At 38.2% G+C, this 17,652-nt stretch overlaps 1 protein-coding gene across 1 annotated transcript in view; it reads left to right on the top strand.

Annotated features, from left to right (window-relative positions):
- FBXO38 (F-box protein 38) overlaps positions 1-16,592 on the top strand; it is a 63,270-nt gene extending 46,678 nt beyond the window's left edge. The window contains exons 16-23 of the mRNA XM_006148069.2: positions 31-479; positions 7,365-7,465; positions 7,911-8,013; positions 11,689-11,855; positions 13,590-13,735; positions 14,302-14,405; positions 14,760-14,873; positions 15,991-16,592. Of these exons, the coding sequence (XP_006148131.1) occupies positions 31-479; positions 7,365-7,465; positions 7,911-8,013; positions 11,689-11,855; positions 13,590-13,735; positions 14,302-14,405; positions 14,760-14,873; positions 15,991-16,169 (1,363 nt within the window). The 3' untranslated portion in view covers positions 16,170-16,592. The remainder of the gene's footprint in view (positions 1-30; positions 480-7,364; positions 7,466-7,910; positions 8,014-11,688; positions 11,856-13,589; positions 13,736-14,301; positions 14,406-14,759; positions 14,874-15,990) is intronic.
- The last annotated feature ends 1,060 nt before the right edge of the window (positions 16,593-17,652 follow it).

Genomic DNA, 17,652 nt, shown 5'->3' on the forward strand with positions numbered 1-17,652 from the left:
CTTTGAAGTGCGGGGGAACGGCGGCGGCGCCTCTTCCGAGCCTAGCCCTGCAGAAGTGGACGTGTCCAGGCAGTGTGTCTGCTCCCCTGGTGGGTCAGAGGACTCTGAGGCCATGGAGGAGGGAGATGGAGAGAGTTCTGTCTGCCCCAGATGCTGCTGCCACAGGCCCCAGGAATCCCAAAGGAGAACTAGCAGGTGTTCTGATGAGGAACGTCCTTCAACCAGCCGAGCCTGTGTTGTGAATGGCCCGGATGGTACGAGATCCGCCTTTTCCTTTAGGACTCTGCCACAAGGGGGGTCTTCAGGCCCAGCACATGATGAGAGGACTAATGGGAGTGGCTCTGGGGCTACAGGTGAGGACAGGAGGGGGAGCTCCCAGCCTGAGAGTTGTGACGTGCAGTCTAATGAAGACTACCCTCGGAGGCCCCTAACCAGGGCCAGGAGCAGACTGTCCCATGTACCGCTGGTATCTGAGTCAGGTATGATCATGCTCCTAGGAGTAGCAACTGCAGGGTAGGACTGGAGAAAGGCATGGGCTCGTTCCATGAGTTTTCTTACAGATAGCCAGTTTTGCAGATTAATTCTATTTGGGGGTTTTATGGAACATACAGATTTTGGACTAATTTTTCAGCAGTGGTTTGCTGGGTGGGGGTGTAAAACAGTTTTAAAACATCTAATTCAGAAAACTCAAATAGTTCGTTCAGCTTTTAAGACTACTGTAACTGTATATTTACCCTATCCTACAATACTAGTTCTGATGTCTAAGCAGCAGTGGGTGAACTCTGCTCCTGTCTTACACTTGAGGATAGTTTTAGGCAAGTTTTAAATTTTATCCAGAAGGTAAAGACCTGAGGTTGCTAGGACTGGAAGAACATAGCCCAGTACAGCTTCTTGGGCATACTTCCACATCTGCCTGTGTAGATTTTTCTGAAATCTAGTTTTTGCCTCCAGTTAGATTTGCCAAAAAATGAGCAGGTAATTGTACTTTGTGTGAAGAAACATTAAAACATAAGCAGATGTTTTGCTGATGGGGTTGTGTCTCAATAAATACATCTTTGGTTCAAGACATATTTAATATACTTAACCTACCAAACATCAAAGCCTAACCTCATCTACATTGTAGAGTATCATTCACTTACCCTGGTGATCATGTAGATTGCTACTGAAGTTGTACCAAGAGTTGTACTCTATACCGCAATCCAGGGAAAGATCAAAACTCTGCTGGATACGAATTGCCTTCACATCATCAGAGAGTTGAAAAATTGTATATTGAAACATTGTAGGTTGGGGGCTATCTGCATATGTATTTGGTTTCATTAATATAAAGTATATGCCAAGGCATTGGGCTGGTGGAGGTAAGCATATTTCTTAATCATAATTCCCTTTCTATTTCTTACATTATTTTTGTGTAATCTCTCCTGTCTTTGCTAAGTCATCACTACGTGTCAGTGATACATATTTTTATTTACTCCAAGTATCCCTCAATTTAAAAATCTTAAAATCAGCCCCAGAACATGAGAAGAGTTGGTGTTTTTTAATATACTGGATAGAGCTGTTTAAATTGTGTGTGAACAAAAATAAGCTTTCATAAGATAAAAATGGTACCTTAATTAATTATGGGCTAATTGTCATAGTAACATAAACTCATATTAAAATATAGTGATGGATTTCTTGATGATGATGACATATTCTGAGAAATGAATTGTTCAGATAGTTTCACCTTGGTGAGAACATCGTAGAGTGCCCTTAGAACATGAGAGAGAGCAGAGTTCCCCTGCTGGTGCTGAGGGCATAGAGTGCAAAGCACCCGGGCTGCGTGGTGTAGCCTCTTACCTCCAGAAGAGACCACCGTGGTGTATTTGGTCAGTTGTTGACCAGAACCTCATTAGGTGGCACATGACTGTATATGAGTTTTGTTTGAAGATAATTGTGCTTTATCAATGCTCTGCCTTGTGGCAATGTTTTATATCTCTTTTTTTTCAATCGTGGCAAAATATACATAACAAAGTTTACCATTTTAAAGTGTACAGCTCAGTGGCATTAACTAGACTCACATTGTTAGGACCTGTCAGCACTATCCATCAGGATTTTTTCATCCTAAGCTGTAACTGGACCCGTTAAACAGTCACTTTCCACTGTGACACCGCCAACTATATGGCCTTTTCGTATTTATAAAGTTAATCTTACATGTCTACCTTTCTGATTTTCTAAATTTTATGCTGTGAGAGTTCTTCCCTGTACTTGGTTCTGATAGATTTTTATATTTTCTTCTTTTTATTGATCTGTTTAGTCGAGTTTAGTTTTTTAATTCACTAGGAGTTTTAATCTGCAGACAGTAAGTTTTTTGTTGCAAGTTGTCAGCTTGTCTTTGTAAATATTATTTCCTGACATCTCTCCTCTTGCCACTATTTTGAAATGCTCCTTTATCAAGTACTAATTTCTTAAATATACTTAAATTCATCTCTGGACATTCTGTTACATTCTAGTATCCTATCCTCCTTCATTTTTCTTTTCAAAATTTCCTTGTCTCATAATGAATTTATCTTTTGTTTTTGTAGATGTGCTTTGTGACAATTTGTCAAGTTCTAGAAACAGGTCTTAGCTTTTGTTTGGAATTTCATAAGATTGATAACTGAAAATTTTTACAACAGTGAGTCTTCCTAATGAAGAACTATTGTATCTCCCATATTGTCTTGATATTTCTTGGTAAAGTTTTATAGTTTCTTTGGTCATTGTTTTTTTTTTAATCTGGATCCTTCATATTAACTTTCGGATTTTGACATTTTTCTTTTTATTACCTGTGTTCTGCACATCCTCCTTTACCATTTCATTCTGACCTGTTTCATAGTTAGAACTTTTTTCTCAGTTTAATTCCATGGATTTCTTTTAAAAAAAAGAAAAAATAATCTTAATTATGTAATACTGGTTACTATTACATCTGTTACCCTGTAATTTTTTTTTTTTTGGAGAGTTTTTTTTGTTTGTTTGCTTGTTTTTTGGTTTTTGTTTTTTTTGCTATAGGGCGTGTGCGCTCGCCAGACAGAGAGAGACAGAAAGAGAGAAATCACCCCCCAGGGGGGATGGTCACGCTGCAATCCCTTCTCCTCCATTCTCCTCTCAGGATCTTGGGCACACACACACACGCGCCTGGCGTGAGTTTTAAGCCACCGGGTCCGGGATGCGAACCGTAGTCAACTACGTGGGAGTCCAGCGACATAGCCATTATGCTAACTGCTGGTCCCCCCCCTTTTTTTTAAAGGTATGTTTGCCATAGGGTGTGAGTGCTTGTCAGAGAGAGAAAGCAAAGGAGAGAGAGAGGGAAAGTGAGAAATCACCCCACAGCAGGGAGGGCCACACTGCAGGCTCTACTCCCATTCTCCTCCTGGGATTTTGGGCATGCATGCACACATGTGTGTCCCAGCCTAAATTTCAAGCCCGCTGGGCCAGGACTCGAACCATGGTTAGCCATGTGGCAGTCCAACGCCTTAACCACCACGTCACCTGCCAGCCCAAAAAATACTTGCATATCTTCTAATGATATATTGTAGGTGTGACTGTCAAGGTCTCTCTCTCTCTCTGGCAAACAAATACAACCCTCATAACTATACACACAGACATACGAACTATTGTGTGTCTGAGAGCGTAAGACCTATCTCTTTATTATTTTATCAACATAACTAACATGGGGCTTGATACATAAAAGTAACACATACGTACTTATTGAATAAACATGAATAAAAGATCAAAAAACTGGGGATCCTACATTGTATTTAAGAGAGCTGGCTAATGCCTTCAAAGTCTTTCTTTAACAGTATCTAATGTCACTTGAATAACGTAATTATAACTTGAAAAATGTCGCAGCCATTATGAAAGGAATAGAGAACCCGCCAAGTTGCAATAAACTTTAGGCCTGCTGTTAAATGGTATGAACTTAAATATAAACAAATGCTAAGGCTGAGGTAGTTCGTTATGGTTTGAGTAAGGTAACTATGTAAAACCATAAGATATTTTAAGTAATTGATGCTTATGAGATGCCATGTTTTTTAAAAAACAAAGTTCTATAAAGAAGTGAATTTTAGTTATTTTAAAAAGTACTGTGTGAGCAGTGAGCAGTGGCCAGTGGATCAGAATGGAGAGTTTTTTTTGTTTGTTTGCTTGTTTTTTGGTTTTTGTTTTTTTTGCTATAGGGCGTGTGCGCTCGCCAGACAGAGAGAGACAGAAAGAGAGAAATCACCCCCCAGGGGGGATGGTCACGCTGCAATCCCTTCTCCTCCATTCTCCTCTCAGGATCTTGGGCACACACACACACGCGCCTGGCGTGAGTTTTAAGCCACCGGGTCCGGGATGCGAACCGTAGTCAACTACGTGGGAGTCCAGCGACATAGCCATTATGCTAACTGCTGGTCCCCCCCCTTTTTTTTTGAGACAACATCTAATGCCTGTAACTAATGTGTTTACCTTAGGTAAATTATTTCTTGATATTTTTTAAACATCATCAAATGCGTACTTATTTTCAATAATTATTTTTTTCTGGTGAAATGTCAGTGCTGATTTTAATATTATCCAAGGCTTTTTTGAAAGAGTAGTTTATTTGAGTAATGTATAAATTATTTTTAATCTCTCATGTTTTTGATACCTGTTGGCCATTCTGCTTTAAAAATTTTAAGGAGTTAAATCCAAACTAATTAAGGAACAAACTTGATAACTTGATTGTCAGTTTTTTTAAATCAGTGCAAAAAAAAAAAAAAAAAACTTCAGTTTTTTATTTGATTTTTGACTTCTGACTTTATGGAGTGTTAAAGCTGTGTTAGAAGCTACTGTAATTATTTGTTTTGTAAATTTCTATTTTGGGAATAAATATTTACTGAGTCATTCTTTTTATCCTCAGCATATACAATTTATATAATAAATACCACAAAATAATCAATTGGTTTATCATAGAATAGCATTTAAATTTAATATTATTATCAGTAATACTAAATTCTTTCCCTGAAATCCAAGGACTGGATTGATCTGCTTTTCTCTGTTTCTATAGCAACTTCAACACTAATGTGAACCACACTATATTGTAATTTTGTGTTGCTCTCTGGCTTTCCAATAGACCATGAACTCCATGAGGGCAGGGTCAGTGTCTGCTTGTTTACTCTCATGTCCCAGCTCCTAATGCCATGCCTTAAACATGGTATGGGGCTCAATAAATAGTTATGAACTTAGTAAGTGTAGAAACCTTCGTCGGAGGTATGTTGATGTTAGTAGATATATGAAATCACTAAGAATTGTCTGTAAACAAAACTAATAATTCTTAAACAGGTAAAGAGGAGGTGTAAGAGAATGATAATAAACACAACAAACTATTCTCCTTTTATATTGGGAAGCCTTTGTTTTTCAGGGTCATCTGTATATAAAGTGTGACTTCATTATATAACTTTTCTTAGAAAACATAAACAAGCAATTTGGGCATTCTGAAGAACAGGAAACTTAACTTTGAACTCTAAATTCTGATCAATTAAAGGGGAGGGGGAAAAAGCAATCCAAGAAGGTAAGAAGTTTGAAAATTGGATCATAAAAGGAGAATGCTAAGAGAAGACCCTTTTTATAGCACAGTGTCATAGAAGAGTAGGTACAGACCTGTTTTTTGTTTGTTTTTGTTTCTGTGAACTTAAAGAGCCAGGACCTATTAGAGACTGTAACAGATGTAAATTTTGGCTATCAGGTGAATCATGCTGCCTTTAGAAGGTTCTTCAACACTGAAGTTAATTAGATTTTGCCTGAAGTCCCTTCAGGTCACTGGAGGAAGGCCTTTACTGGGCCACCTGTGTCAGTAGTTTTCATAATCCCAGGATTTGGTTTGGTTTCCAGGTACTTAGAGGAAGTTCGATGGGTAGAAATTTTGAACTTTCTTATTGCCTTCAACTGGAGCAGTTTGCATGGTAGAATTTCATAAAGATTCTAAATGATGGAAAAAAGCATTCTAGATTATAAAAAAACACTTGGGTTAGATTTTTAGAGTTCCTATCTAAACCCAAGCCTTTGGGAATTTGTACTTCTTATCCTTTCTCTGTAATCTTACATGATCAAGGTTACAGAATTATTAAGTGCAATATTTGTAATTTAGCAGTGGTATATGAAGAGCAGTAGACTTAATGCATGAGGGTCAGCTGTATTTCATTCAATATATGCTCTGCTTCAGTATGACTAAGTATTTTAATGTCTTTTCTTAAAATACATATATGTGTTTAATAAGTTTTAGATTTTAAAACATTAAAATCAGAATAATACTTGCTTTTATAATTAAAATATGATGTTTTAGAACAACACTAGTAAATGAATAGGGCCTTCATAACCAGGGCTTGGCAGATAAAAGGTTACAGATATTCAGGTTATCTGGGTTTGTCTCCTGGTTCCCACTTAACACCCTGGCAGCCTATTTTAACCTTCCCCTGCCTTGGTTTTCTGAAATGTAACACTAGAATAGTAAAGCTATCTTTACTATTAGAGGACTATTAGGATTAAATGAGTTACTATAAGTAAAACCTTTAGAACAGTGCCTGACACACAGCAAGTGCTCAAAATATATTACTCTATGTACCTGTGATTTGGTCATTCATCTGGTAAACGTTGAGTGCCCAGTTATTCAGTGAACGTTCATTTTAGTTTTTGCTAGTGGCTTCCTTTCTTACATTAAAACAAAGATAAAATAAGACAGTGTTGTTGCTTTCAGGGAGTATTGTATTTAAATGGAGAGATAAAAATGAGTATTCAGGAACTACAGAACAATATACAGCATTTGGGGATTCAGGGTGAACTGTTAGAACAGGTTGTCATTTGAGCTGGACTTTTCAGGCCTGGGTGGGTAGTATTTCAGAAAGTGAAGTAGAAAATGGAGAAGTTGTTCTGGGTAAAAGAAGCTAGAGTGATTAATTGCTTTAAGTTACTGGCAGCGGAAGATAACAGAGTAAAATCGAGAACACTGAAGCTAAAGCATAGCTTTAAATGTTGGGCATTGAAACATCCTTGCCAAGCTGTAGTCAGTAACTTAAACTGTTTATTAGGAAGGTCGTGAGTATAATCTAGTAGTACTTAAATGAAGTGAGTCAGAGAGACTGGGGACCTGAATGTTGATTAGATTGTTGGAATTGCCCAGTACGAGAAGGAATGCCATGTTTGAAGTAATAGAAGGTGACCCTGGTTTGGAAGTTTGTTAGAAATACCAACCTAGCTGTCCTCCATTGGGAACCAAGTTAGAGATTTGGGAGTTGCTTTGACATCATTTATACTATGTGCTCGTAGTTTATAGTATGTGCACAGAATGTGCTCTGTTGAAGGAAAGGAAGAAAGGCTAAAATTTGGACTTCCTTTTCTAGAAGTTGCCAAAACAAAACCACGTCATGCCATGAAGCGGAAGCGAACGGCAGATAAGTCCACCAGTACCAGTGATCCTGTGATCGAAGATGACCATGTTCAGGTAAATTAAAATGCTGATCACAGTCTAGCTCAGTTCTTGAATAATGCAAAGGAACTAAAGTTTTCTTCTTTTTTTTTTTTAAATATAGTTTCTTTTTCCCAAAGAGAAGAAATCAGTAATATCTGCTTCTTAGTTGTTCCAATGAAAACTTTAGAGCTTTAAAACAGCAGGAACAGAGGGGCTAGCAGGTGGGACAGAGGTGGATCTCACAAGGTTCAAGTCCCAGACCTGGTGGCTTGAAAAACACACCAGGTGCATGTACCCAAAATCCCTAGAGGAGAATAAAGGAGAAGGGATTGCAGTGTGCTCATCACCCTGGGGGATGATTTCTGTCTCTTTCTCTCTCTCTGATGAGATCATGTACCTTATAGCAAAGTGAAACAAAACAAAAACCAAAAACAGAAAGATGCACTCACATGTAACTTTTTGATTTCTCTCCTTGTAGGTTCTCGTATTAAAATCCAAAAATCTTGTTGGAGTCACTATGACCAATTGTGGAATCACAGACCTAGTGCTGAAAGACTGTCCCAAGATGATGTTCATCCATGGTATGTATTTGGGCCTGTAATATTTGTGGGCATGAGGAATGAGTTAAAAAAATTAAAAGCTTATAAATACAGTAGCATTACTTTTTAAACAGAAACATTGTGTTGGGTTATTTTTAATTCTATCTTTGTTCTGTAGTTTCCTATTACTCCATAGTATTTGTGTACAAGATCTTGTATTATTTTCTTTTCTTTCTTTTTTTTTTTTTTTTTTTTTTTTTTTTTTTTTTTTTTTTTTGAGAGAGAGATTTTTGCTTTAAAGTACATGCACTCACCAGAGAGACAGAAAGTGATAGACAGAAAGTGAGAAATCACACCCCAGTGGACATGGCTATGCCACAGTCCCTACTCCTCCATTCTCCTCTCTAGATTTTGGGCACACACACACACGTCTGGAGTGAGGTTTAAGCTGCCACATCTGAGACTCAAACCTCAGTCTACTATGTGGGAGTTCAGTGAAATAACCATTACGCCATTTGCTGGTCCAGGTTCATTTTCTAAAATAACCTCCCCTCCAAAAGATGACCACTTCACTCCCTGAGCTGGCAGTCGATTAACAGCATGTCTAGGCTTTGGAGTCAGGTAGACCTCAGCTTGATCCCGTGGCTCTGTTGTTTCTTAGCTGTGCAATTTGAAAACGTTTGTTGTGTAGATGTTTTTTTGCAGGGAGTGGTCACTGAGCCTTGAGTGTTTATGCTTTGTGTTTGATTGAGGTTGTCACCCATATTATGAATTTGTGGCACATTATCATTAATCAGGCCCCACATTTCAGTCCCATTTGGCCCTCATTACCAACTCCGTATGCTCCACCCTCTATACCTCTATATGCATGTCTTTTATGTATGTCCTTCCAGTGCACCCTTCGTGTCTTTACTTACATTATCTGTCTCCGATATATAAGGTGTTTTTTTGTCTGAACTTGTAAAATTTTAAATATATACTATGTATAATACATTACCTGTCTGTTTTTCCTTTTTCATTCAAAATTATATTTTTGATATCCATCCATGTAAAATTCTGAAGATCTGACATTCTTGACTTGGGCAAGCTGTATATTATGTGTTCATTTTCTTCAGCCTTTTAAGTGTATGCAATTATGTTTAATTTGTAAAGCATTGGTGAAGAATGCAGTGATTAATATTGGATGTTTATATGTATGTATACACACTCACACTCTCACATACACACCCAGTACAGGGTCTGGCCTCTAAGAAATACCTGCTAAATGTTAATTTGTATTAATTAGTATTGCAGAAAATATTAACAGATTTTCTTTATCTTTTCCTGTGATATTAGTAGTAAGCAAAACAAAGTAATCCCACTAATAGGTGCTTACCATTTTGTCAAAACTAGGAGAATTCCAGAAAGGAGAGAGGTAATTGAAATTCAAATACTACCTCCCCCTGAATTCTTTAGGACTCCAGATCCTAAAGATCCCAGATCCTAACTTCACTCTGAAGATGTAGTATTTTTCTCTGTCCCAACCTTTAAAGAGTTGTTTTAATCCTAAAATGACTCATAAATCACAATGTACTGTATTAGTTTTCTCCTAAAATAGAAAGCATGAGAGGGTCTTTAATAACTCAGAGATCGTAGCAGCAGGGTCGCTCCTGCTGGCCTTTCAGCAGTATGGTGAGAACTGTCATCTGTTGGCACTCCTGTGACTCAGTTCTGACACTCTAAAACTCAGCTTTCAGACACTACTGGCTGGCCGCTCATTCCTTTCTCTCCTCTGTGCTCTCTGGGAATCTGACTGGCTTTTACCCCTGTGCTTGACTCCGCTGCTTCTCCCTAAATCTCTTAGTGATGGATCATATAACCTCAGTCCCAGCCTTCTCCCATTTAAATCAAATTGTTAGGACAAGGGTGTTAGATAATTCGTTCAGTCCCTGGACAGCAGCTAGGTTAATGGGGGATGAGATGACTACGTGAGGTTAGAACTGACTTTAGCCCTGTCTTGTTTTACAGCAGAGAACCACTGGATCCTTACTGTCACCTGGTCCTGTCCCTCTTTCCTCCTTTATTCTTTTCAGCACCAATTCTCCTTCCTTTTATTATATCACAGAAGGAGAAAAATGACCTTGGAAGGCAGGAGACTTGGTCAGTGTTTAAACACTGATGACTGGATTGCTCAGGAAGATGACATTTGGGCCAAAGTTGTTAAAGAGGATATCTTTATGAAATAATCAGGCAAATCAGACTTATGATTTTATAATCTTTTCTTTTTGATCCTCTCACTTGAATTGAATCAGGTTGAAATCTGCAATAAAAATTGGACCAGGTTGAAACTTGAGATTTAAAAAAGGAAAGGGAATATTTTTTCTGAAGTGAGTATACTAGTGAAGTTAAATGTTTTTATTCACAATTATTTTTTTCTATGACCTCATGTTTTATGTGTTAAACAGGAAGACCTTTTTTTTTCTTTTTAATTTGCCAGAGCGTGTGTACACTCAACAGAGAGAGAAAGAAAAAGGGAAAGCGAAAAAGCATCCACCATGCGACATGGTCATGCTGTGGTCCCTTCTCCATCTCTCCCTCCTTTCAGAATTTTGGTCATGCATGCACACACGCCTGAGATATTTGTCAAGCCACTCAGGTCTGGGACTTGAACAATGCGGTTGGCCATGTGGGATCCAGTTATCTTTTCTTTTTTTAAGTTATTTTATTTCATTTATTATCATCATTATTTGTTTAATTTGACCAGAAAGAGAGAAGGGGAAAGTAGGAAAGGAAACCTCCAGGTCCCGGACATGAACCATGTTGGCCATGTGGGAATCCAGCGCCTTAACCACCACATCACCACGCTGATCCCAGGATCCAGTTATCTTAATGACCAGGCGACAGACTGGCCCAGGAAGACTCTTCAGTCATGTTTTAGACCAGCATTTTCAATAAAACTTTCCACATTGATGGAAATGTCCTGTGTCTGCCTTTTAATGTGGTAACCACTAGCCACATGTGACAGTCAAACACATGAGCTGTGGCTACTGCTTAAGAGATTGTTAATTTCATGATATTTTAGTTCATTTAAATTTAGTAGCTACAGATGATTAGTGGCTGCCACGTTGTATTAGCTTTAGATCTAAGTAACCAAATATTTGGGGGCTTTTTTTTCCCCACGGTATTGTTTTACATTTGTGATAGGAACAAGACTCAAACTCTACTTATTTCCTGTGAGGGAATGTAAAATAGGTGAATTATTCCAAGTTTATTTGTCCATTAACTATAAAATTGTATAATTAAAATAGTTAAAAATTTTCTTCAATAAATATTTCCTAAATAATTCCTATTTGGCAAGATATCTTTTGGGACTTTGTTTAAAATCTGTAAAATCCTAAATGAAAAAGGTGCTTTAATGTCCCTTCTAGCAAGAGGGTCAACACCCTCTTTTGAACTGTACAAAATCACATATGCAAATCCTTTAGTTAATCCTGTCGTATTTACGTGTGATGGTTCGTCACCTATGTTAAGGATGTTTACGGCAGTATTTTGTGTTAATAAAAGTTGGGGCAGTCCTCTAAAGATTATTCCAAATAAGCTATTAGCTAACTAATGTTAATTAACTATTAATAATGAGTACTCTAATTATGATTATGGGGATTAATTATTCCAAATAAGCTATTATTTTGTATTAATTATTTATGGAGCTTAGTATTGTTTATTGTTTTCATTTTGTAGCTACTAGGTGCAGAGTACTGAAACATTTGAAAGTAGAAAATGCACCAATCGTAAACCGATTTGACTATGCACAATGCAAGAAACTGAATATGGATCAGGTCTTAGACCAGATACTAAGGATGCCTCCTGAGAGAAACCGCATCATTTATCTGCGGCCAATGCAGCAGGTAACAAGCTCTACTCCTTGCTGATGCTACATGTATTGTGGTGATGTTTTTCAGTCTTCAGCCTTTTTACACCTGGTATTTACTCGTTTGCTTAACCCACAGTAATGGTTCTTCAGATGCTACAGAGAATAAGTTGGCCAAGCTAGTCTATATTGTCAATCTTCTTCATATAGATGTCTCTACTAAATTTTTTTCCATGTTTATAAACAAATTATGAGGGAAATTGTTATTTAACAAGTTTTTATACTTTTTTTTCAAGAGGATTTTGCTACAGGGCGCAAGTGCTTGCCGGAGAGACAGAGAGAGACAGAGAGACAGAAAGTGAGAAATAACCCCCCCCCAGGGGAGATGGCCACGCCACAATCCCTTCTCCTCCATTCTTCTCTCGGGATCTTGGGCACACATGCACATGTACCTGGCATGAGTATAAGCTACCGGGTCTGTGACTCGAACCATGGTCAACTATATGTCCCAGTTCAGTGACATAGCCATTATGCTAACTGCTGGTCCCACAAGTTTGTATACTTATTAAGAGTTACCTGTGGTTATTAACATAGACTCTGGTTTTAGACTGCCTGATTCAAATTCTGTCTGTTACCTATAGCAAATTGCTTAACTTCCTATGTCTTCTATAAAATTAGAATAATGGTAGTATATATTTAATGCAGGTAACATGCTAGAACTGTTGCTAGTATGTATTAAGCAACCACTTAATAGCAGCTGTTATTATTAAAGTAAATATTGTAGAGCTGGCTCTGTGGTCTGGTGGTTAAGGCAGCTGGATCCCACATGGCTGACCATGTGGTTCAAGTCCCAGACCCAGCAGCTTGAGAATCATACCAGATGTGTTTGTGTGCATGCCCAAAGTCCCAAAAGGAGGAAAAGATGAAGGAGAAGGGATTGCAGCATGACCATTTCCCATGTGGGAAATGCTTTCCCCTCTCCCTCTCTCTGTCTTTCTAGTAAGCACACATGCCCTCTAGCGGAGGGGGGGTGGGGGACGGAAAAGGAAACAAGAACACTGGAAATGAGACTGCTTGATGCCAAGAGAGAGTTTATAGGAACTAAGAAACAACGCTTACAGTCACTGTGTGAGCCTGGCCCCTAGAGAACCAGTATAACAAATATTTGAATGTTTCAACACTCAAAGTTTGCTGAATGCTAAAAAAAATACATAGATTATTATCCTTTCTTCAGGAAGTTTGCTTGTCAAAAGAAGATAAACTATATGCCACTGAGATGGCAGCGTGGGATTTTGTAGCGAGATAGGGAAGAGGGCATTCTGAGAGACGTGAACACTGAACAAAAGCTACACGTGAGATAGGAAACGCATGCTGTCTTTAAGAATGGGCTGAATCGAGGTTGGATGGGGTATCTGGTCCTATGCACTGACAGTTCTGTAAGGCAGTCAGTACTTAAACCTGTACCGGACATCCTCAGGAGTGGATTCTGGGTTGACTGAGATCAGTTACCTGAGTTAGTGTTCTCTGATGTTTTGGACACTTAATATAACAGTGAGATAGAAATCGCTGAGTTCGTTTGAGGAATTTGCTAATAAGTCTCACTCCCAGCATGGCAAGCTGTGTTCAGGGCTGAATGTGGCTTTCTGATACTCAGGCCAGCCATAGATTTCAAAACCAAAGGCCCAGGGAAAGATTATTCAGATTCTATGTGATAGATGGCCAAGGTTTTTCTCTTCTTGGTTCAGCAAGCTCTTTGTGATTACTTCCACAGGTGGACACACTAACTTTGGAGCAGAAGCTATTTAGTGGTCCCTACCCCTATCACATCTGTATTATCCATGAATTCAGTAATCCTCCCAATGTCCGGAACAAGGTGCGCATTCGCAGCTGGATGGACACGATAGCAAACATCAATCAGTAAGTGATTCTGTGGCATGGAAGGCCTTTTCAGTCATTTCTCACAGCAGTGATCCTTAAGGATTCCATCTGGGCGTTTCAGGCAGGCTTATCATGAAATTAGCAATATGTAACAACCAAGGAAATGAGGACTTAAAACTACATGTATATTTGCAACTTTTGTTTTCCATTTTAAAGAAAAATTCCAAGAGCAGTCTGTACATACACATTTTACTTTGTTTTCTTACCTTTGGGTCATGGAAAAGAAATCATGTTAAAGAAAATTTTTAGATCAATACTTTATATCATCAGAAAATTGAACTTTTTATGTACTTACGTAAACATTGTGTTAGGCAGCCTCTATTCACAAGACATTTGTTTAGCGAATGTTTTCTTTCCCTGATATGATAGTGAAGAAAATGATTTTTGACCAGACTAGATTAATATCCTGTTACATATTTAATATTTTGTTTGAGGTGTATAGTAGAATCTGGGCCTGGAATAATTTTGACAGCTCCTTTCTAGCCTATACCTTAGCATTATTTCCAGTTTTGTAATTTCAATTTAATTTTTCCTGTTAACTCCAGAGAGCTCATTAAATATGAATTCTTCCCTGAAGCCACTCGAACTGAAGAAGACTTAAAGAAGTATCCCAAGTACCCATGGGGAAGAGACATCTATACTTTAGAAGGTGAGTGAGTGCACAAAGTTGGAAAGTTAAAAGCTGTTATGGAGGGACATGCCTTAGGGAAGGAAGTATAGGAGTCTTCCAGTTCTCCAGAGTCATCAGTGATTTGAATATCCTCTAGAAGCAGGGATGAGATCAATACCGCTCTGCCAGTATGAGTCTTTACCACCCATAGAATAATCACAGTTTTGAAACATGAAAAGTAGACAGAAATGGAAAAGCACTGGTTTGAGAGTTGAAAATGATTTGGAAACACCTGGCTCCCTTTCACAGTTTGTATTCCACGTGTAAAGTACTGCATTTTGACTCTGTTTGCACTTGCACACCAGCAGCATGGTTACATCTGTCTTATTTCAGGTGTTGTGGATGGAGCCCCATATTCCATGATTTCTGACTTTCCCTGGCTGAGGTCACTACGAGCAGCAGAGCCCAACAGCTTCGCCCGATACGATTTTGAAGATGATGAAGAAAGTAATTATGATCTGACTTGACTTGTATTCTCTAGAGTATATCCTGTGTTAAATACTCAATATTAAGCTTGAGAGTTAGGAACAGAGCAACTTTTAAATGGTTTCTCATATAGTATTTTATTTACCTTCCCAACTCCCCTTCCCCGCACTGAAAGCAGCTCTGGGTTTGTACAGTAGACGCTCCCTGGACTGAATGGGGATATATGAGCACTGTTGCAGGGGATTCCTTCAGATATGCTTTTTTGTTTGTTTTACTATATTTTTATATTATCTAAATATATTTTATCACTGATTAAATAATTTATCAACTGTTTTTTTTTTCAAAATTTCTCCAGTTGAAGTTACTATGCTACTGCTACTTATGAGCTGCTTATTATGTGGCATATGGGCTATCATGATTTAAATGTAAAAATTGGGGGGAGGGACCAGCAGTTAGCGTCATGGCTATGTTGCTGAACTCCCATGTAGCTGACCGCGTTCAAGTCCCAAACCCAGTGGCTTGAACTTATGCCGGGTGTGTGTGCATGCGTGCCCAAGATCTCAAGAGGAGAATGGAGGACAAGGGATTGCGGTGTGGCCATTCCCCTTGGGGGGTGATTTGTCACTTTCTATCTCTCTTTCTGGTGAGCACAGCGCCCTGTAGCAAAAACCTCTCCAAAAATAAAGAAAAAAATTGAGGGGAAATTTGAATATAGTTTCTCTTAAGTATTAGCATATTCAAATATTCATTTGTAGCCAAGATTTTTTAAAGAAGTACTTAATGAGGAGATGGATTTTATGAACTATGTGTGCATGACTTACCTCTGGTACATTCGTTTATTGGGTTGTCAGAAAAGTAACTGACATATTTTCGCATAGAAAAATATCCTGTAGAAGCAGGGATGAGATCAATACTGCTCTACCCAATACCTTAGGCCTTTACTCATGTATGCTGTTCTAGGCATCAAACATGGTATAAAACTAAATCAATCGTGACCCTTTTTATGAGCTATTTATAATATCAGTTACATTACATAACAGTACAGAGAAATGTCTAATGGACCAACTTATCAATGAATTTGCAAATGATTTCGATTATCATATATGTCTTTCCTTTTTTTTCTTTCCTAATTTTCAAGGCACCATCTATGCACCTCGAAGGAAAGGGCAGCTGTCTGCAGACATCTGCATGGAAACCATAGGAGAGGAAATTTCAGAGATGCGCCAGATGAAGAAAGGTGTGTTTCAGCGAGTAGTGGCAATTTTTATTCACTATTGTGATGTCAATGGAGAGCCAGTTGAAGATGACTACATTTGATGGGTCCCTCCTGCTTTCCAGCTATCTTGGCAGAAAGCTACAGGAGCCATCTCGCTGTGAGAACTCTCCACAGAGACTCGGGACTTGGAGTAGGGAGGCCCTGGCTCAGTTTGGTATATAAGACATGTATAAGAAACGTTGAAATTGTATACAAAGATTTGTAAATAGAGGAAATATACAGACACTTCCTAGAGTACCAACTTTATATCATATGTTTATACAGTTTAATTTAAAAATTCATTTTAATGAAGGCAGATAATTTGAAAGAGTTCATTTTGTTCATTTTTCCTGATTTAGTTCATAAAGTTTCATTTTTTTGACTGAGCCCTCGTTTACTATATTCTTAATAATCACTGTCATCTTCTTAAATCTGTGCCTTTTTCCTCTCGAGCGAAGATATTTGAGTAAATCTGTTGAAGAGTGTCTGTGTCTTGTGTGCTTTTTTTTGGTCATAAACACCGTCTAAACTATAAGAAAGTTTCTGTACAAAGCTGTAGTTCCTTTTTTTCCTTTTTCTTAGTATTATAGTTACCATGTTTCTTAAAATAAAAAGACACATGAGCTTAAAAAAAAAAAAAAAAAAGAATTTGAAGGGGAAATGGAAACGTTTCCAAAGCATTTCTAGTTATTTATTTCCACATTCAATTGTGTATATGCTTTTCTTGAATATAAAAATAAAAGTTTATTAAAAACTTTATTCTTGCCTTGAACCTGAATCCCTTTTTAAAGAATAGCAAATGCTGCACAGAAAAACAACATACCGAGTTGTATCTGAGCAAGGTTCCAGTGTAATCCAGTTTCCAAAGTCTTTTTCTAAAGTTCTCTGACTGCAACATGTTCAGCTCACAGAACATGGAGAACAACAGAATTTTCCAAAGCAGCCTGTTATCAGGAAATGATCTCTGTCCTTTCTGAAGGAGAGAATTGCCTGGTATGACAGTGAGCTATGTCGTGCTCCAGTGCCCAGGGTCGAGAGTAGAAGCTTTCGAGGGACACCTGTGATGAAGGTGACGGTGCCACTTGCCAGCCAGTTTGAAGATCTGAGGGGAAAAATACATAAGCTCTTTCCAGATGGACATGGAATTAAGATCTGTACACAGTGTAAAGGTCCTTGGAAATGTGTACAGTCTCTGCATTTGCAGGGGATGCATTAAAGAATAGGGAGAAAAGTTGCTCCCTCACAATCAGGACCTCGTCTAGACTGGAGCAAGCAAGAATCTGAGTACTGATGACCACGAGGCAGCAGTTGCTGGAAAGGGTAGCGATGTAAGGATGCCGGTAAGCTTTCCCAACACTAAAATATTTTGAATAATAATCTTTGCTGTTCTCTTCCAAGGCTTTTAGAATTTCTGTTATATTGAGAAGAATGATTAAATCAGGTACTTCATTCTGTCACTTGTTTTTGACTCTGTAAACTTCCTTTTTCATTAGATAATTGTGTTTCACTATCCAGGTTAAAACTGGTCAGTAAGAGGCAGGAAAT

This window comes from Tupaia chinensis, unplaced genomic scaffold (assembly GCF_000334495.1).
Source record: "Tupaia chinensis unplaced genomic scaffold, TupChi_1.0 Scaffold000228_1, whole genome shotgun sequence".
NCBI classification, from domain to species: Eukaryota; Metazoa; Chordata; class Mammalia; order Scandentia; family Tupaiidae; genus Tupaia; species Tupaia belangeri.